The sequence below is a fragment of the Daldinia decipiens genome (genome assembly GCF_022478715.1).
Source record: "Daldinia decipiens strain CBS 113046 unplaced genomic scaffold F4813scaffold_5, whole genome shotgun sequence".
NCBI lineage: Eukaryota > Fungi > Ascomycota > Sordariomycetes > Xylariales > Hypoxylaceae > Daldinia > Daldinia decipiens.
In genome coordinates, this window is record NW_026054548.1 from 1,277,335 (window position 1) to 1,296,632 (window position 19,298).

Here is a 19,298-nt window from a genome sequence, read left to right on the forward strand (position 1 = left end):
GCATGTACTTCCTGCTCTTCACCTGTTAACATAATGATTTAATAGTTGCAAAAGTACATGTAAATTAACCTGTTTATATATCACAAGAGTACAATCTATTAGACAGAAAGTTTTCTGTTTTATAAATCTAAGATGTTTACCTAAAAGGATTAGGCAGCTATATTTTCTTGTTGGTTGAACTAAAGAGCATATAATAAAGGGCAAGCAATGGAATCTAATATGTAGGTACATTTATGGGATCATTGGTTTCATGCACATGCAATGAAGCCATCTGTTGTTAGGCTATGGTTTTTCCTTGACTTGATTAAAATTCCTACATTTAAAAGTCTTGTAATTCTCTGGTGGCATACATTGAACAGGCAATTGGATACTGTGGCTTAACTATATCATCATGTTACGTTTCTGCAATCAGACGTCTGTTATGGTGATAAAAACAATGCTTAGTCTGGACAGAGTGTGGGTATAAAAAACCTAAATTTCACGAATTGCCATAGAACTGACACGCATCTTTGCTAACATGTGAATGGTGTTTTTGTTACAGAAGAAAATCCTGTTTGGGAAAAGGCAATGAGCCTATGTTCCTTGTCCATGTCGTAAAAACCAAAATCGTAAAAACCAAAAGAGGATGGCCTAGTATCATCATATAAAACTAATTCCGAAACCTGGATTTGACCATGAACTGAAGAAAAAAAAGAAAATAGGATGAACACGTCTGCTATAGAAGCATTAATAATCTCATCGCACCAATATTTGCAAAATGACCCTTCACCCTATCGAATTTTATTCATTCTTAGCGTCGAAGTGCACCGTCGAGGTAGCAGTTTGCATGCGCAATTATTATTCAACACCTCATCTCAAAGCACACTCCATCGAGTGCAGCCGATCCGCCATCTCATTTCGTCCGGGGCGTCGTTATCGTATCGGCTTAGACAGGGGCCACCTTAACACATCTCGAAACAGCATTCGCAGCAATCGGCACAGCACTCGCATCCCTCCTCACAGACGAAACAACAGCACAGTGCTGCTAGACAGCCTTGGAGGCAGCCACCGCCGCCCTGCTTTCTTTCTTGAGGGGGTTGTTGCTGGTATTGCATCTGGGGTTGGCCCTGAGGCGGGCCATAGTACTGGCCTTGAGCAGGACCGTATGCCTATAATTTGATTGAGTCAGCTTCTAGCCTCTAGATTTCTATATAGCCTATAGCCTGCAGCGAGGAGAAAGGTTGCTATATATAGAGCAAAGGCAACATTTGGCCTAATATTGCGTGCTGACCCAGAGGTTTGGGGATCGCAAGGTGCAGCGCAGGCGTAATATGTTGTCTTGGCAGATGGGGATTGAGGTCTCAATGGGATTGCGACATGTATTAGGTATTCTAGGAACGCTGAAGCGATTTGCTAAATTGCGACATACCGGCTGAGGCTGTTGCGGGTAGCCACCACCATAACCCTGGGGAGGACCCTGGGGAGGACCCTGCTGATAGTAATCGTGACTGGCCATCTGGAATGATTTGATGGATGTAAGTTGAATTCGGGATCCTGCGACAACAAAGACTTAAGTTAGCCAAGAACCATGGCAGCGGTTAGGTCAATCCGCCAAGAACATAAGCTTTCGAGCCTCAATCGAATAACCATCATTAGCTAAATGCGCCATACGTACTTTATTCAAATATGAAGATGTTTTGTTCGCGTTCAAACGCCGAAAATGATGGAATAGGTCGGGTTGTTCTGGAGGATCAAAATGAAGGAAGAGTTGATGGTGACGACGAGAAGCTTGATAATAATAGTTGAGATCAAGTGGAAGTGTAAATGAAAAGGGAAAAAGAAGGCGGTGGGTCAAATATGAATGTACGTAAATGTATTGCTAAGGTACTAGATACATGGAAATAAGACCTGTAACTGTAGATGAATTGAGATCGGATGGTCATGCATTCCTTCTTTGGAAAAGAGTTTCAAGGGATAACACATGTACCTTGGCTGTAAATGACTGGAATTGCTGGAATTACTGGAATTATTGGAATTGCTACCTGCATTGGGTAGGCGCCTTAGCACATTTGCATGGTACTTTGCACGGGTACTATTTCTGGCGCTTTCTCTTGTTGTCTCGGACGGTTGCTATTGCAAGCTGCTGCGGCGCTGTGCGGCTAAACGGCACGCAACTGAAGGTGGCTCAGCTGCTACATATCGTCGCTACCTACCTAACAGTTTAGGTACATATGTACCTATTGTACATAGATACCGGTACCTCGGTACGCTACTGTTTTGCCTTCAATTCGAGTTCTTCGAAACGCGTCATACCTGAAACTCACAGCCCCTTATTCACTTAACTATATGTAAGTAGGTTAGGTACTTATCCGTATCAAATATACGTGTACGGATTATGTCAATCTGCATTAAAGGAATACGTTAGTTGGCAATAGGTGGCGCGTACGCTAGACCGCTGCTTAACGCCTCGATGTCGATACTCCACATTAGCGGCCTCCCATCTTTCATCAGCCACGTACGGGTAGTATGCTAGGTTAGTATGCTACCTACCTACCTACCTACCTATTGTTGGCTTAAGGGTGGCATGTACGTATGCGCTGGAAGGCTTTTGATATTTTCCCCACCATGGAACTTAGCCCGTTTACGTCCGCGTGGTATTAAATACTAAGAAAGGCTTAGAGAGGCATGAAAGGCTTAGAGAGGCATGAAAGGCTTAGAGAGGCATGAAAGGCTATCTCGGTTTGCACTAAAAAGGCCGAGATATCCGTCCAATACATGTATATATACCATATATAGTTTAGGTATTTATCTCCATGTAGGGATTCCCAAGTCCCATATAATTGGAAGAGAATCGGCCTAGCAACTTGCCAATACATATCCATTGCTACTTTACTGCATCAAAGAGAAACTAACGTAAGGCACGAACCGAATCAGAGAACCTTTACTTCTCCGAAGCCGGGTATCCCCGTCCGAATAGGTCCTTGCTTGCTTGGATGTGCTTGTACGTGCAATGGAGTATCGAAAGCAGGTCCAATCACACGTAGGGCTGAAAGATTCCGAACGCCAAGATAACAAAGAGCCTTAATGTAGGGGACATTGAAATACGGGGAATATTGATTGATTTTTCGTATATAGAAGTGCGTCTTTTTCTTATTCAGCCAACTACGAAAAAAGGTAAATGAAACAAACTCTTCTCATACCAAGTCTCTCCGTTGGGTCGCTGTCAACTGCTCCTTGTCTAGGTAACTCTCCAAATCAACGGCTGCTGTCATACTCGTCGTGGCATCGTTTTGTAGGCGAATATAATAGTAGATTACTGCCCGTCTAGCTGCACATAATTGGCAGGGAACAATCCCGAATCCCCTTTGTAATGGCCGAACCACCAGTCCTCGTCAGGGAATTCCAAGTTAGTAATCGTAGCCCCCTCGGGGAAGCTCAGTTCTGCCACGCTTGTTAATTATGCTACCCTAGTAGTAAATGGATTAGATAGGGGTTGCTTACCGTTGTCTTCAGCAGCTTCGTAGTCAAACTGGGCTGTAGCTGTATGTCCGGCGCCTGCTGCTGGCTCGGGTTCAGTCTCAGCAGCCGGCACGGGCGGAGGTGCTTCATGACTGGCTGTAGGTGCCGATGCCGGTTCCTCCGACTCGTCATCCACAAGTTCAACGTAGTTGCTAGGAAACAGACCCGTCTCGCCTCGAGAGTTGGTACCCATCCACCAGTCCTCGTCAACCATTTCGATATTAGTGACGTACTCGCCTTCGCGAAGTTCTAATTCATTATCTTCAGCCTTCTCATAATCATATTGGATTAGAGCACGTTTGCCTCCGCTCGAAGCCGCTGGTGCTTGCTCGTGGCCAAACTGAGATTCCGCAACGGCCGTAGCAGCCGCGCGAGGATCGTGAGTCTCCTCTTCTGCTGGTAGTTCTTCTTCCTTAGGGAGCTCTTGTTCGATAGGTCGAATAGGAAGCGATCGGGGAGGTTCGTGCACTGGCTCAATCTCAGGCTCAGGTCCACGAGGGACAGGCACTGCCACGCGAACAGGCGACGGCTCTCGCTCGTATTCCCGTTCCTGTTCTCGTTCGAGCTCTTCATCCTCATCTGCGACAGGAGGTGGGCGTGGAGGCATGCCGGGAAGCGCAAAACCACCGGTAGGTGCTCCGTCCGAGGGCCGGGAGGCCAAAGGCGGCGGAGGTGGCGCACGGTCACTGTCTTCGGCAGGCGACGGAATCTTCGGAGCAGATGATGCGGGTGAGATAATTTGAGTTGTCTCCTTGAAACGATCGCGTATGGCGCCAACACTTCCTGCTGGGGATCCCGGTGCCTCTTGGCTAGTCTCGGTCTCCCCAGTCTTTTGCCCCGTAAGACTACGACTGAATGAACCCGTCTGGACCGGTGCCCAGCTTTTCCCCTTGTAACTGCTCTGCCACCCACCTCCTCCGCTCTTCTGCGCCGTGACGGGGGATAGTGGAGGATTGTTGATCCCAGAAACAGAGCCTTGCTGCGCCTTCTTCTCGGCCCAAATCTGAGCCGGCGTCTTGCCTCCTTGATCGGCGAAGGTTCGACTAGCAGATCCCACCGGAGGAGCGACGGGCGTTGGTGAAGGGCTGCCCAAACCCAATGCGCCAGGAGTAGGTGCCTTAGTGCCTGTGAATGTAGACGCGCCACCCCATTTCTTTGCGACTTTAGGCTTGGGAAGCTCCGTAATACGCTCGGCTTGCTTAAACGCTGCAGTTCGCTCTGCTAGAGACTTCGGTGGCTCTTCAGCTTCAGCTTCAGGTGCGGGTTCAGGTTCCCCTGGCTTCTGTGCCTTAGCTCGGATCGCAGCAATGTCAACCTTGCCTACCGGCTCATAAGCACCCTTGACTGGTATCGGTCGATCGTCTGCCTTGTTCCTCGCTGCAGCTCGAATAGCAGCGATGTCGACCTTCCCAACGGGTTGGTACCCTCCCCCGATTGTATCCCTAGGCCTGTCGTCTTGTTGGCTTGAGCCGTTAAACCTCGAGGGCTCTTGTTTCTGGCCTGTCAACTCGGCTAGGTTGACCTTGGTTGGCTTATATGCCGATTCCACCTTTTCAAGCTCGGTCCGCGAAACCTGCGGTGCATCCCCCCAGCCGTCGTCATTTGTCTTTCGCAGGCTTGCGTTTCGTGCAGCGACTATGGGGTTACTGGATGAGTTCGAAGTTGTAGAGAAGACAGGCTTCGACTTTACTGGAGGGGGACCTCCTCCAGTCTGCACAGGTGCACTTCCACCCGCTGTATACTTGGCACCAGACGCATCAGAGATTTTCTGGAGGATATTTGCAGGTTCGAGGTCGGTATCGGACCGGGCTGTGATTTGAACATGGTATCCCTAGTCCTAGTCAGTCTCGTGTTCTAATGTTTGAAAGAATTTATATTACATACGTGAAGAACTTTAGAAACGGCATTTAAATGACTCGTGAAGTAGCCTTTAGTCCTCTCGGGAACACCTCCACCGCACTACAAATGTTAGCTGATTAATTAGAATTCTCAGTCGAAAAAAGGGTGAGAAGACGAACCCATGCGATTAGAGCATATTTAGGCAGGCCTGTATTCGGATCCTTAACCTTAAGGAAAGCGAATTGGATACGACCTTCGCTGAAGTCCTCAATAAGATCCTCTAGTTCACCAGAGCCAGTCGACTGAACTTTCAGAACGCTTTCTTTGTTCCCAGTATCTTGGAAAACATTGGCTAGAGGAGCTTGTACGTAGAATAGGGCCCATTGACCATATGTAGAAGAACTCCCTGAAGGCGGAGGCGGTGCGTTGACAACTCCCTGGTAACTGCTCTTAATCGAGGGGCCGTTTGTAGAAAGATTTAACGAAGCCATTTTTTGGAGAGAGAGAGGGGGAGAAGTTGGTTTGTCTATCGTCTATCGTCGATGACGAGGCTTGGTGAAATGCAACCTGAGTTAGAATAGTAGCAAAATAGTAGCAGAATAGTAACACAAGGAGGAATAAATTCGAGCGAGTGGGGGTGATGTCACAGCAGCCAGGGGGGAAAGAGAGCTTCAAGTATGTATTTCCGCTGCTCAAACCCAAGTTATGTCTGTCCAACCTGAATAAAGTAGTTGTTCTAATGATAGTTTAGGGTTGTATCGATGGCGATTGCGTGAGTAACATTAACGTGTTAAGAAGAAAAGAGAGGAAGTTCCTCGCAGTTCCAATTTATCGATAGTTTCGATTCGTGCCTGGCGAGCAATCGCAGCTTGTTACGAAAGTGGGCTGTGTTTGGTTTTTGGTGCCCGGCCTCCGGGGTCGCCTTCTAGCCGGTATAAGAAAGTACATTCACTCCACTATGTATGCAGGCCGAGCAGCCCAACTTCTCCAATTAAAAGCCAAGACCCTGAGCTTGTGATACCCCACGTGTTAGCGAGTCTTTTCGGTATGTATGTATGTATGTTAGCAGGTTTATGTACCTAAGGTACCTAACCTAACGGCCTGAAGTAACTCACAATTCGCATTAAATTATTCCAACCTTTTATCCGCCTTATGCATAGGTACGTATCTACCTAGGTATTTAAAACTATAAGCTATACCTGTTACGTGCTTATCGCAACAACGCGGCCGCCAATGCTAATGCGCGCGGAAGCATCCCATCGCTAGAGACAATTTAATAGAGATTCCCTTGATTTGATTTCCTTGTTGATTGCTGGCTGTCTCAGCTCATCAGCCTTTTTCCCTTCCTCCACCACTACCATTCACTTTCCTCCCATTGTCATCCAACCAGCCTACCTACCTACATAGGTTACCTTAATCTAAATTCTATTATCTACCTAATCAACCTCCAATTTTTCTCCTCGAAATATTCAATAACAATATCGAGTTGTCTTAATTGCCTACTTTGATTGCGCCTATAACTTATCCGATTTCCCATCTCATTCTAACGCGGGCTCGCTCCGTTTACGCCCTCTTACGTTTGAATTGTTAGTATTTAAACGTCGAACGCGATCAAAGATGGTGCTGTTGTCAGATTCGTCGTCAATCAGCTCTTTATCATCCGACTCGCCTGAAGCCGACAACGATTTCGATGATACCGGCGTTGTTGATGAACCAGCGCCCCCTCCCTCCAAACGACAGAAGCTAGGCGACAGGTCGAGAGCTTCCTCTTCCATTCATATAGAACCCGAGCCCGAACAAGAATCAGACCATGATCTCGATGGCGATATCTCGTCGGACACTTCGGGTGACATTCCCAATTCTCCCATCAATGCTAAGCTCGATGAAGACGAATTTCAGGAGCAAGTTACGGTATGCGCCTGGGACGGATGTAGAGTAGGTGACTTGGGGAATATGGATAGGTTGGTTAAACATATTCATAACGACCACATCGAGAGCCGTCAGAAAAAGTATACTTGCGAATGGATTGGTTGCCCGAGAAAGAGTTCCCCACATCCCAGTGGCTACGCATTGAAAGCTCACATGAGAAGTCACACAAGGGAGAAGCCATTCTACTGTTATTTGCCCGGTAAGATCATCAAGCTCCATGGTGTGAGGGGAATAAGAACTGATAATAATAGAATGTGACCGTGCATTCACAAGATCCGACGCATTAGCGAAACATATGCGAACAGTCCACGAGACCGAGGCTTTGCGACCATCCGATCCCGTACCCAAGTCAATGCAGACCCAGTCCGGCCCTAAGTCCGGAAAGCTGAAGATCATAATCAAGACCCCACAGTCGCACGCCGCAGGTCAAGACGATGCTGTGGACGATGGCGATACCGGCTCGGACATAGCAGACTTCTTTACACCCTTGACGGAGCAACAGGGTTTCTCCAGCAAGGAGCTTACCATGGATATGAAATCTCTGTACAAGTTGTGTGTAGCAAATCTCAAGTGGGTAACGAAAGATAGCGAGGCGCTGAAGCGACAGTGCAAACAAATGGAAGAGGCATACAGGCAGGAGTGGCTAGAAAAGGAGGCTCTATTAGATCAAGTCATTCAAATCGAGGAAGACTGGTGGCAACGACGCGAATTAGTTCTCGAGGCAGAGGCAAAGACTCGAATAGCTAAGAAGGGAGAGGGAAGTGTTGCGTTGGAGGATACTCAGGATAACGCCAACGCGTCGCAAGTTACTGCAGCCAGTTTAAGCCAGCTCACAGACTAAAGGCTTGAAGAGAACCTCCCCTTTCAAAATAGTAATGAAAAGGCAATGCCATGTAGTCCGCATCTATTGGTGGATTACAGAAGGGATTTAGATATCATGAATAGAAGCGCATGGACGCGTTTAAGGTTTAAGGCATTGCTACGAGGGCATTCCCAAACTCCCAGGGAATATAATAATACATCCAGCAGAAACGGCGTCATTAGTTTAGCAAAATATACTAACTGTAATTTCATCCCCAGCATGGACCACGAAGTCTGAGAATACCTAATTCCGTCAAATTTCAAAGTTAGGTACTCTTGAATATCAATAAAATCGGCCCGAATGTCTTTTTCAAAGTTAAACATGTGCTCGAGGAAGCAAACTATACAGCCCAAGTTATAAGGCGAACACAACATTGAACACTTGAATATGTTGCTTGAAAATATTAAAAGGGGGGGCGGGGGGGGTTACTGGGTGGCTGTTTCTGATAACGCAGAAGTACCGTATATAAATGTAGTTTGATAATTTCAACGAACTAAGGGGTGAACAACCAACAATTACTAATTTAAAGAGGTATTTAAAGAGTGGTTATATTAACAGTTATAGAATATGTAGGTGGTATTATTAAGCCAGTAACAAAGGTAGTAGCGGTAGCGGAACGGATGTTGTCTGAAAAGTCCATATATGGGAATCACCTAAAATGACGCAATAGTTTCCGGAGGCTTCGAAGGCGCTAGGTTAGCAGAGTAAGAATCCCTTAAGTAAAAAAGGTAATCAACTGCCCCTCCATTGGACATTAACCCACCTTCAACCTTTAAACTTTAAACTTTAAACTTCCCAACCGGCGCATCTATCGGAGGGGCAAACTACTTTCCCAACTAAACTACTGCTTTCCCAAATACATACACCATCAAAAAAAGGCTGACCACTAAATCAATACTTAGCATTTTCGTCTCATTCTTGTTCTCATTCTTGTTTTGTTTATACCTACCTAACCTAAGGTCAGGTAATAGGCATACATAAGATATAAACGCGACACGGAGGCTTAATCACTACAACCTCACATAGAAATAATTCATTGCGAACGGCAAGATGGGGTTGGTGAAGGAGATTACCTCCCAGCACGAGTGGGAAACCTTCGTCGGGTCGCTTCCCAAATCAACCCTCCTCATCATCTTCTTCCATGCCCCCTGGGCCGCGCCATGCGCACAGATGGCCAAGGTTATCGAGACGCTCGCGAACGACTACTCCGCGAAGAGTGCGCCTTCTACGAGCTGGGTTTCTATCAATGCCGAGGATCTTAGCGACGTATCCGAGATCTACGACGTTGTCGCCGTGCCCTACGTCGTCCTGCAACAAAACGACCAAGTCCTCGATACCGTCAGCGGTAGCAACGCTGCCGCGCTACGGAAGGTCATCGAGACGCACGCCCCGCTAAATCCCGACGCCACCAACGGCAACAAGCCAGACACCATAGAGGAGGACTCGTTAGATGAGAACGGAGATGTGCTGAGCCCCGAGGAAGAACTTAACAAACGATTGACGGGTCTGGTCAGCGCAGCGCCTGTCATGCTGTTCATGAAGGGCACGCCCAGCGAACCTAAGTGCGGATTCTCGCGCCAGCTTGTTAACATTCTCCGAGAGCGCAGCGTCAAGTATGGCTTTTTCAACATCCTCGCAGATGACGATGTTCGACAAGGTCTGAAGAAGTTTGCGGACTGGCCGACGTACCCGCAGCTGTGGGTTTCGGGCGAGCTAGTCGGTGGTCTAGATATTGTGAGTTCTTCCTTAACTCCACTATATTCCCCTAAAAAGCATCCTGGCTAATATATTTATCCAATGCAGGTCAAAGAGGAATTAGAGAAGAAACCCAATTTCTTCAAGAAATTCAGCGCCCCTAAAGGATATGACGTTACCGTTGCTTGAACCCTAGATTGGGATGATGGAGGGGCTGCATAGCTAATAAGAGGTGTCTACTGCCTATGACCTAAGTGTATCCTGGACATTGCATGTCACAAATGATTACGATAGATGCTACCTGAGGCAGGTATCGAGGTGGTCGATAACCTACGTCGCCAGGTGTGTAACTTGGTGAATTCTTGGGATCTGAGAGCTTCTTTCGGTTGCTTCTTTCGGTTGCTTCGACGTCTATTTCATGCGATCTCTTCCATTGTTTCTCTTCCACGTGGAACAGAGTGGTTATTGAGGTCGATAGGTTTATGCTACTGCTTTGACGAATGGTCATGCAAAGGACTATAGCTAGTGCCTCGACCTACATACCATAATATGAATGAATTAAGCCACTAATCGTATTCATTAGTTGTGTCGGGATCGTAAGTGACTGAACGCAGTATCAAGGTCATGAAATGAAACTGTACTTTATGATTTGCCTCTCTATATCCTACTATTTACTAACAAAGGAAGGTACCTAAGTGATATTTGAAATCGAACCGTCAAGGCATAATATCACTTTAGCCCCATAGCACATATTGTCAGTTCCTAAATACATGCCATATCTTGACGTTGAACTAAGGGGCAGTCGTAGTTGTCTACCTGTTAGTTAGATGTTGAACCCCATCGCCCCCTATTGATAAAGGCAACAATAAATTAGTTGTAGGAAAAACTCCCTGTTCCCTCTAATATTTTCTCCTATCGTGTCGTAAAGATACTTTAATAGGATCTAGACACTTGTTCCTTAGGTATAATTAAATATTCTTCACTATAATCTCTTCCATAAGACGATTTCATTATATACTTCAGGGCAATGCCACTAACCAATGTACAATAGAATATATAGTATACATGTGTACAGGGTATATAACGCGGCCTTATATATCGCCTATACTCTCATAGGGATATCGGTATCGTAAGTGGTCCATGTATAAACAAACAATCCACCTCTTTCATCCTCCATCCTCATTGCTGAAGCCGAAGAATACCTCGTCCTTAGGCGGGGCGCCTTTCGTCAGCTCCGCCTCCGGCAGCGAGCACAACCGCTTCGCGTCCTGGGGCAGTTCCCATTCCCTCATGACATCTACGCGGGAGAGGAACTGCATCGCCATGCCGGCTTCCGAGTGCCAGAGGACGTGGCAATGGAAAAGCCAGCCGCCGGGATTATCCGCTACGAAGCGCAGGAGCACCCATCCGAAGCCCTCGGCCGTAACCGTGTCTCGCTTCAAAGGGTTGTCGACGACGGTCGAGTTCGCAGGGCCGAGCAGCCCCTTGCCCCCGGGGTTCAGCCCAAGGGCTTCGTAGCCGGGGAAGTAGCCGTGGCCGGCCCCGAGAACCCACATCTGGTGGCCGTGGAGGTGGAAGGGATGGCTGTTCTCATCCATGTTCTGCAGGATGATATCGACGGTGTCGGCGACGCCGTTGTGAGAGATGATGAGCTCGGAGGCGGGGTCGAAGGCCGCGTCAAGTATGCCGTTTTTGGCGAAGGATTCGTCGTTCTGGGCGAGACCCTCGAGGACTCGGTGTAAGGTCGGCGACGTAGGATCCGGTCGGAACGAGGATGAGTTCATAACGCCTCGTTGTAACCGCCAGTCGCCAATGGCGAGGTTGACACGTAGATACCATGAATGGTCGGCATGAATAGGGGCTGGTTGTGCTGGTAAAGGAGAAAATGAGGTTGTGGAACTCATGTCTTTACATATTGGGAGGTATTGTAGGCTGGAAGTAGTGGTTGGCAGGGGAGGGTGTTCGTGGTTATCATCCCCCCCTACATTACTATGATAGCGTATAATGGCTTTTGCCTCATCAATACCATTTTCTGGAAGCTTCTGGCTTGCAAAACAAGCACTTATCATCCTAGCACGAAGCCAGAAAGCCTCGTTTCCGGGTTGATCTGCCGTTAAGATCATGCTATACCTTTGTCCTGGGGCAATTACTAGCGAAGACTCGGATGCGGGTTCAACGGCGGTACCATCTACTTCGATAATTGGCAGAGAATCATGCTCATCTACTGCAACCTGGAACCAGGCGAACCCACCAACGTTCAGGAATCGTAACCTATGGCCCTCGCCAGGGACTAAATCCAAATTGGGGAGAGACCTCTCCAGTTCCGAACACCGTCTGTTGGGATGATCCGAGCAGTCAGCTTGGTTCACACCGTTAATCAAAGCTGTATTGGGTATCGGCGCATCCTCGACGCCCGGAGATAACACGTCTCGCATGAGCCCACTGTCTGAATCGTAGTACCAGTCTTGGAGTAAGACCACGCGGTCTGACGAATATAGGATGGGCTTATGCGTCGCTTCGTCCCGGCCGTGGATCACGAGAGGTCCTACGAGTCCATTCAAGGCCTGGACGCCCTGATGGCCATGATAAAAATCTGCACGAGGAGTCAGTATCTGGCTCGTAATATAATACTACACGAAGAGACCCACGAGGTCTCGGACTTGCTAGTGGAGAGAATACCTACAGGTACCAGCTTGACCAGTAACATTGAACCTGTAAAGATACGAAGTTCCAGGAGCAATGGGGCATTGAGTAACGCCTACAGCCCCGTCCATCCAGTTCGTGCCGCTCTGGAAAATGCCGTGCCAGTGGATAGCGGTGGCGTTGGAAGCATGATTATGGATATTGACCTCGATAATGTCGCCTTCATTAACTTCAATCAGTGGTCCAGGAAACTGGCCCTCTATAGTCATCATTGGCTTCGAGATTCCATCCGGTTCTCCGTCTTTGTCGATGATAAGCCAGTCATACTTTCGCACTTGGTTCGGCGCTTCGAAATCCCAGTTGGGATCCAGTACGTAGTCCTTGTCTGGACGACGAAGAGGAATGGTATGTGCTATCTCTAGAGGAGACGGTCCTGGTCGTCGGCGGAGGTCTAATGATAGTGCTACCCATGCCAAAGAGAAAATGGTGCCGACACAGGCGAGAGTGAAGGCAGCAACTGGCCACAGCGATTGGCGTTGATCAACTGATTTTGCTTCTATTGTCACATCGACGTTGTCACGGCCAGATGTGAGTAGGCGGTCCTGCTCTTCCATCTCTTCCACATAGTAAGCGACATTGTCCCCTTCGCCCTCCTCGATGCCAGAAAGCCGATTTCTTGCCTCATCGCGATGGATCGCCGTCGGCGATAGGGCATGTAAGATGCGACGGATGACCATTTCTACCGTAACATCGAAAAAAGAAAATTTTCGAGCACAGCTCCAAGTTTTAAAGGGTTAAGCTACTGGCTGTATTTCTTACTCAAGTAGCATCGTGAACCATCGCCGAATTGTTATTATGGCTTTGGACCTCGCCCTAAACCCGACTTGGCATGAAAACCACCGACGGCGATAGGACAATTGGTCTAGCCCAACAAGAAATCGAGATGTAGAACTAAAAGACTCATCGGCATGAGTGGCAAGGTGATTCATATGTATGATCAGGATATCAGTTCAATGAACGTCTTCATTATTACTATCTTGTAGTGCTGTGTGATAAGGCGAGAGCGAGTTCTATCTTTAGAAAGCTAGGCTGAAGATCCCATGTGCTGACTACGAGTCTACGACGATATGATTGGATCCCGACACATGCAAATGTAACCTCATCCCGTACGCTTATTAGATTAGTTCTCGCCGCAGCAGATGCATCGGGCCGGCACGCTAATCACCGAAGGTGCCGTCTCTTCGGGGCGTTGATTAGATATATTAGTAGTTTGTAGTAGATGTTGTGGACGAGTTAAGATGATATTTGCTTGGCTTTTATTAATTTTTTTTTTTTTTTTTTTCTTACCGCAGACGCCCCCGTTTCTTTCTTCCGTGTTTAGTTTATGCCTTCGGTACGACCCGTCCCGGAGAACGGACCGCGCTGCCAATTGCGAACCCGCGGTATATGCTTTGTGGAGACTATTATACTTCTTGAAATTGGGATTAACAATACTTAGGTACATAGCATTGCATTTTGAATTTTAATTGCCAAAGAAATATTTCAGATACAACTAGCTTAGCTCGTTTAGGTGGCATGTTTAGATGACAAGCCAATGGTTTAAAACTAAGAGTTAGTTTAGTCTATGCTGTTTACATAATATATAGCTACTAACTATTATGGTACTAGTTACAAGTCTTTAGTTGACGTTTCCAAGAGTTAAAGTTAAAGTTGACCAGTAATATATTAGAAACGTATTCTGTAGCAAGTCAACCTTAAGATTCCCAGTTAAGTTATTTACTGGTTAAATGTTTAGCATTGTATACACTTTTCTAATCGCACGAATCTAATTGAACGAATCTACAATGTAAAGATAACAATAGTAAGAACAATGCTACCTTGGTATACTATCATATATCATATTAGTTATTAAGCTTGGCGATTGGTCTTTTGCGTGTGAAGAAATATGTAGAAAATAGGCAGCCCGGGAACATACGTACAACAGTACCTAATCTAGCCAAGTGCTTAATTTATCTGCTGACAACTTGTGAGGAGAGATGACTCATTATCAAAACCCAGAAATTTAAAGTTATAGCCTTGCATCAACGTGACAGGGTTCCTCTTATATCCATACTAGTTTATGTAGCATCTCAAGTCAAATCAAATCGTGATTGGCTAGGAGCTTTCCGCCGGTTTCTTTATGTAGCTTCGTTAGGTGAGCGTAACATTTCTTCCCTTCCCCCACTATCTATTTTCGGTTTAGTTTCAAGCGTAATTCGTCCCGCGCCTCCTCCATCGACCACTTTACCATCACAACCCTCACCATCCCATCCCATCCCATCTCATCTCACCTACACCTAAACAACAATCTCTTTCCCCCTCTACCTCCCCCTCTTCCTCTCCCGCTTCCTATTCCCAACCCTCTCCTTGTTCCGCCCCCCTTCGATTTATTTTCGTAGAGAAAAGGCAGGAAAAAAGCATTACGGATCGAGGCAGATAATACTTCGCCACTCCATGTGCAACCCGTCGTATTACATATATGCAGCGGTTGTGCTCTCTTATTTGCAGCAATATTATAAATCACTAAATGTAACTACATACAAACTAGCGGTGGCCAAATTCTTCTACATATTCCTGTACGTCGACCCATCAACTCTTGTATATCGCCGATGAATCGACTGCGAGTAGTAGCATGTCTGCTTACCAGGAAAATAGAGCATTGTCAATACCTATCCACTTCACGAATCGCTTTGCACGCCGTGACCGCTTTACCCCGATCCAGCCTGACCTGCGCCTTACGACAAGAACACGACCGTAGTCCTAGTCGTACTTTTTCTAGTTGGAATATTGCACCTGGGATTTGACCGATTCGAGAGAATATACAAAATAGATCTAGACGTATCTAGTTGTGGTTTACTACTCAACCAACTGGCTTATTTACCAGGAGGGCTGTGCTGTTTATAATCCTCCAAGATACTTCGCCTGTGGTCGCGCTGCTTTAATATCTCCATCGCATTGGGATATCGACTGCATCAGATCATCAGATCTGCTTCGGTCCCTCGCTGCTCCACTTCGAGCATAACGATTACCTTGGTTTGGACCAGACCACAAGGTTTACGTCCGCGAGATCGCCTAGTCGTGATCCTCGCATTTCCAAGTCTACACACAGAGTTTCTGTGATTGATTGGCTATTATCACCGGTGGAAGCCGTGATCTGGCGGATATCACATTACTCTTCGTAGCGTTGTCATCGTTATACCCCCTGGACTTTCTGCAAGAGACTCTATATCTCCGAACTATTAAGATCCTTAACGTCAGCCTACACCATCTCCTAGTAGCCCTCGACGCTTACTCATTGGCCTCATATCTCTCGATCCCTGGTGCTCTAGGTCGGCATTCCAGAGAGCAGCTTATGTAGATTGAAGAATAGGCTGGGCCCCCCTTATAGCATTCGAATTTCCTAAGTCCGGCATACATCTTGAACGCAAGACGCAAGAGCGAGCACCCCGAAAAGAGCTTCTATTTGCCTACAGTATTTGAATTATTCCAAAAAAAAAAAATGACCCCCACACCTCCGTCTGCTACGACATCATCCTCGGGCCATTCGCCCGAGGAGCATTTCAGGGTGGTTCGTCGTCGAAATAGGGTGCCGCTTAGCTGCTATCCGTGCCGGACGAGGAAGTAAGTGACCCTGTTCCTTGAAAACGCTAGCCCAATTCCCTAATCCAACACTTCGCAGTTTTCCTATATAAGACGACGTCGCTGACCTGCTCAACAGGTTGAAATGCAATAGGGGAACCCCGAATTGTGAGAACTGCATCAAACGTGGTGACACACAGTCCTGCGTCTATGCTACTCCATCGAATCGGAGGAAAAATCAAAGTAGTGCTGGAGCTTCCGCAACTCCTGATGATATGCAGAACCGTATTGACCGTCTAGAAGGTTTAGTTCTAAGTCTGATGCATGGCGGTGCGAATATCGAAGTTTCCAACTCTTCCAGTACCGTACCTCCAGCCCCTTCTACGTCTGATAGCTCTTCTCCCAATGTCGATCAAGACGATGAAGGGGCTATGAGGGACGATGAAGCCGACGGTGATGGTCCCGGCAGTGACGTGGATGATGGGCTATCCACATCCTTAGGTATGCTTAAAGTCGACGCAGATAAAGGGAAGTCTATGTACATTGGGCAAGATCACTGGCATCTACTCCTGCTCGACATTGCCGAAGTGAAGAATTTCTTTGCCTCTCACAAAAAAGAGCTTGAAAACAGCTATCAGAGAGTTATGTCTTCAAAACCTGTAACTGCTCGGGACTCGCCCATATTTTTACTTTCTGCTCCGCCGGCCGTGGAAGTCGAACTGAGAGCGGAACTACCCTCGAGGACGGCGATAATGACGTTAATATCGAGGTATTTTAACTCGTTGGATACTGCTGCTAGTATAGTTCACGCGCCTACTTTTCAAGCACAACTGCGGGCGCACTGGCAAGATCCGTCCAAGTCGACTATCACATGGATAGGTTTGCTCTATTCCATGCTATGCCTTGCGATGCTCAGTTATCATAAGGTTGGAGACGAGCCCCCGGAATGGAAAGGTAGGTCTCTAGAGCTCGCAGCAGAATATCGATTGCGAACGGTACAATGCTTGGTGGTCGCGGATTACACCAAGCCGGTTGAGTATACAGTGGAAACGCTGATTCTTTACTTATTTGGGGAATACTCTTCACGCTGGGACGCAGACTTTTCATTATGGATCATAACAGGTATCATTGCGAAATTGGCGTTTCGAATGGGCTATCACCGAGACGCGGACTGGTTCCCGTCAGTTACGCCATTCCAAGGGGTACGAATATAATCTATCTCCCAAGTTCGAAAGATCATCCGGTAGAACAGTATATCACTGATACTATCGTTACAGGAAATGCGACGGCGAACATGGGCTTTGATACGCATGTCTGATATCATATTCTCGTATCAAGTAAGTTATCTACTCATCCTATGGAACGGCCAGTTATTATTTCATCCATTTATGGTCACTAATATGTCCAAAGATTTCCCTACCGGCAAGCATCCACGAACATGACACCGACACGAAGCTTCCGCATAACATCTTTGACGAAGAATTCGGTCCCAATAGCAAAACTCTTCCTCCTTCTAGGCCGATGGTAGAGCCGAGTCCAATCGCTTATATGATAAGTAAAACCAAATTGTGTATTGAATTAGGAAATGTTCTCCATTCGGTCTCACGAGTAGGCAAGCCGGTGAGCTATGATGATATCTTACAACATGACAAGAAACTCCGCGAAATCTTGGATGAGTTCCCACCGCACCTAAAGATTCGCCCCCTCGATGGATCGCACGACCCCGTAACCCTTATTATTGCGAGATTCAATTTGGATATCTTGTACCAGAAGATCATGTGCATGTTGCACAGGAAGCACATGTTGCGCGCGAGGCAGAATCCGCGATACGCCCATTCTCGCCGAAGTGCAATTGAGGCTTCACTAGAAATTTTAGGGCATCTGAGAATGATACACCGTGAATGCCAACCAAATGGCCGACTTCGTTCAATGAAATGGTACGTATCAGCCACCGCTAAAGACACATTGCTTCCAACGATGCTGGTCATCCTTGATCTTCACCATGATCATATCGCTGCCACGTCTGGTAAGCGGCAGGATTCGCAGGCAATTTACTTTTGGACGCCGGAGCAACGGCAAAATATGATGAGTTCTCTCGAAGCGGTTGCAGAAATCTGGAAGTCATTGTCCAACGAATCGGTTGAGGCATACAAAGCTGCAAATATCCTCGAGATCATGCTAGGAAAGCTGAAGAACCCCCCTTCAGCGCCAGCTGGTGCTGCTGGAAGACCAACGACACAACCTGAAATTCCCTTCACTTTCGGTGTTGAAATGCTCCCCGAGCATTCCGCGGCCATGACTCTCGGTATGCTCTCAGAGGGCTCGGCGACAACCATCCAGTCACCTGGTGGAACAACTTACCCAAATATAGACCTTAATTTAGGAGGCGTGGGAGGCGTGGGAGGTGTAGAAGGTGTCGGGGCTAGAACGGGACTTACACCTGAATTCCAACCTGACAATCTTGGTACAATTAACAATGCCGCGTCACCGTTCTCCATGTTCACAACTCTAGGTGGAGGGGGCAATATGGCTCTGGATCATAATTTCGACTGGGTATGCTCCTAGACCCAATATACCCCTGGGTGGTAGATATCAGGCTGACTATGATTTAACAGGACGCATTTGAGAATTACGCGCAGACAGCAACTTGGGGTCCAGATCAAACATCCTTCCAATTCTTCGCGGGGAACCCCGAGCAGCAATCCCAGCAAGGATCTTCCGATGGTTCTTTCGCCTTCTTGAACCCGGACACGCCCAGCACATAGCCTTCCCGGCACTGATTTTGTGAATATTGAAGATGGCGCTTGGCTGTGATGGCTTAGTATGAAAGTCAGATACCCGGTAAGGAGCCTTTGCATATCGGTATGCTCAAAGTGTGGCACTCTTGTTTATTCTAGGGGTCTATTCTAGGGGTTACAAAAAAGGGAAAATAGCGGATAGGGGGAGGACGTAATATGTACGCATAGCTCCTTTGACCATGTCCGTGGTACGTAAGTCAATTACACAACTCTCCTCCAGGCGCATATTGGTGCCTAAAATAAACTTGGCTATCCTTTACGGCTGAAGCCACTTGTAGATCCCCTCTAGTAGTGAAAGAGGCATTTGGTGGAGTTTCTTGCGTGGCTTTTAGTTACAATACTTGAGGCTGAGAGCTATTTGGCATACACGCCGTATGACCGCTCAAGCCCCGAGGTGATGGACAACTGATAACACT

General features: G+C 47.2%; 6 protein-coding genes across 6 annotated transcripts; 3 read left to right on the plus strand and 3 right to left on the minus strand.

Annotated features, from left to right (window-relative positions):
- Nucleotides 1-501: 501 nt before the first annotated feature.
- Nucleotides 502-1,745, minus strand: F4813DRAFT_273790 (uncharacterized protein). The gene is made up of 4 exons (XM_049240408.1): nt 1,655-1,745; nt 1,409-1,533; nt 941-1,148; nt 502-770 (listed from the first exon to the last, which is right to left on the minus strand). Exons 2-3 carry the CDS (start codon nt 1,493-1,495, stop codon nt 942-944), a joined length of 294 nt encoding a protein of 97 aa, XP_049103026.1. The 5' UTR covers nt 1,496-1,533; nt 1,655-1,745; the 3' UTR covers nt 502-770; nt 941.
- A 902-nt stretch (nt 1,746-2,647) lies between these two features.
- F4813DRAFT_349389 (uncharacterized protein) lies at nt 2,648-6,220 on the minus strand. Its single transcript, XM_049242171.1, has 4 exons — nt 5,517-6,220; nt 5,383-5,457; nt 3,481-5,329; nt 2,648-3,420 (listed from the first exon to the last, which is right to left on the minus strand). Exons 1-4 carry the CDS (start codon nt 5,826-5,828, stop codon nt 3,293-3,295), a joined length of 2,364 nt encoding a protein of 787 aa, XP_049103027.1. The 5' UTR covers nt 5,829-6,220; the 3' UTR covers nt 2,648-3,292.
- A 114-nt stretch (nt 6,221-6,334) lies between these two features.
- F4813DRAFT_349392 (uncharacterized protein) lies at nt 6,335-8,522 on the plus strand. The gene is made up of 2 exons (XM_049242172.1): nt 6,335-7,465; nt 7,518-8,522. The coding sequence occupies exons 1-2, from the start codon at nt 6,955-6,957 to the stop codon at nt 8,105-8,107; spliced, it is 1,101 nt and encodes a 366-aa protein (XP_049103028.1). The 5' UTR covers nt 6,335-6,954; the 3' UTR covers nt 8,108-8,522.
- Nucleotides 8,523-8,891: 369 nt separating this feature from the next.
- On the plus strand, nt 8,892-10,393 carry F4813DRAFT_349394 (glutaredoxin). The gene is made up of 2 exons (XM_049242173.1): nt 8,892-9,862; nt 9,932-10,393. Exons 1-2 carry the CDS (start codon nt 9,179-9,181, stop codon nt 10,010-10,012), a joined length of 765 nt encoding a protein of 254 aa, XP_049103029.1. The 5' UTR covers nt 8,892-9,178; the 3' UTR covers nt 10,013-10,393.
- Nucleotides 10,394-10,461: 68 nt separating this feature from the next.
- Nucleotides 10,462-13,515, minus strand: F4813DRAFT_349396 (putative multicopper oxidase). Its single transcript, XM_049242174.1, has 2 exons — nt 12,507-13,515; nt 10,462-12,416 (listed from the first exon to the last, which is right to left on the minus strand). The coding sequence occupies exons 1-2, from the start codon at nt 13,201-13,203 to the stop codon at nt 10,990-10,992; spliced, it is 2,124 nt and encodes a 707-aa protein (XP_049103030.1). The 5' UTR covers nt 13,204-13,515; the 3' UTR covers nt 10,462-10,989.
- A 2,489-nt stretch (nt 13,516-16,004) lies between these two features.
- F4813DRAFT_379153 (fungal-specific transcription factor domain-containing protein) lies at nt 16,005-18,849 on the plus strand (the record flags this gene model as incomplete). The annotated part of the gene is made up of 5 exons (XM_049245414.1): nt 16,005-16,126; nt 16,224-17,286; nt 17,362-17,421; nt 17,495-18,637; nt 18,700-18,849. The coding sequence occupies 5 exons, from the start codon at nt 16,005-16,007 to the stop codon at nt 18,847-18,849; spliced, it is 2,538 nt and encodes an 845-aa protein (XP_049103031.1).
- Between the last annotated feature and the right edge of the window lie 449 nt (nt 18,850-19,298).

Coding starts and splice junctions, on each gene's coding strand:
- F4813DRAFT_273790 (XM_049240408.1), bottom strand. CDS start 1,495: ATGGCCAGTCACGATTACTATCAGCAGGGTCCTCCCCAGGGTCCTCCC. Junction 1,149..1,408: donor ACCCGCAACAGCCTCAGCCG/GTATGTCGCAAT, acceptor ATCAAATTATAG/GCATACGGTCCTGCTCAAGG.
- F4813DRAFT_349389 (XM_049242171.1), bottom strand. CDS start 5,828: ATGGCTTCGTTAAATCTTTCTACAAACGGCCCCTCGATTAAGAGCAGT. Junction 5,458..5,516: donor AATATGCTCTAATCGCATGG/GTTCGTCTTCTC, acceptor TAACATTTGTAG/TGCGGTGGAGGTGTTCCCGA. Junction 3,421..3,480: donor CGAAGCTGCTGAAGACAACG/GTAAGCAACCCC, acceptor CAAGCGTGGCAG/AACTGAGCTTCCCCGAGGGG.
- F4813DRAFT_349392 (XM_049242172.1), top strand. CDS start 6,955: ATGGTGCTGTTGTCAGATTCGTCGTCAATCAGCTCTTTATCATCCGAC. Junction 7,466..7,517: donor ATTCTACTGTTATTTGCCCG/GTAAGATCATCA, acceptor TGATAATAATAG/AATGTGACCGTGCATTCACA.
- F4813DRAFT_349394 (XM_049242173.1), top strand. CDS start 9,179: ATGGGGTTGGTGAAGGAGATTACCTCCCAGCACGAGTGGGAAACCTTC. Junction 9,863..9,931: donor TAGTCGGTGGTCTAGATATT/GTGAGTTCTTCC, acceptor TATCCAATGCAG/GTCAAAGAGGAATTAGAGAA.
- F4813DRAFT_349396 (XM_049242174.1), bottom strand. CDS start 13,203: ATGGTCATCCGTCGCATCTTACATGCCCTATCGCCGACGGCGATCCAT. Junction 12,417..12,506: donor TACTGGTCAAGCTGGTACCT/GTAGGTATTCTC, acceptor CTCCTCGTGCAG/ATTTTTATCATGGCCATCAG.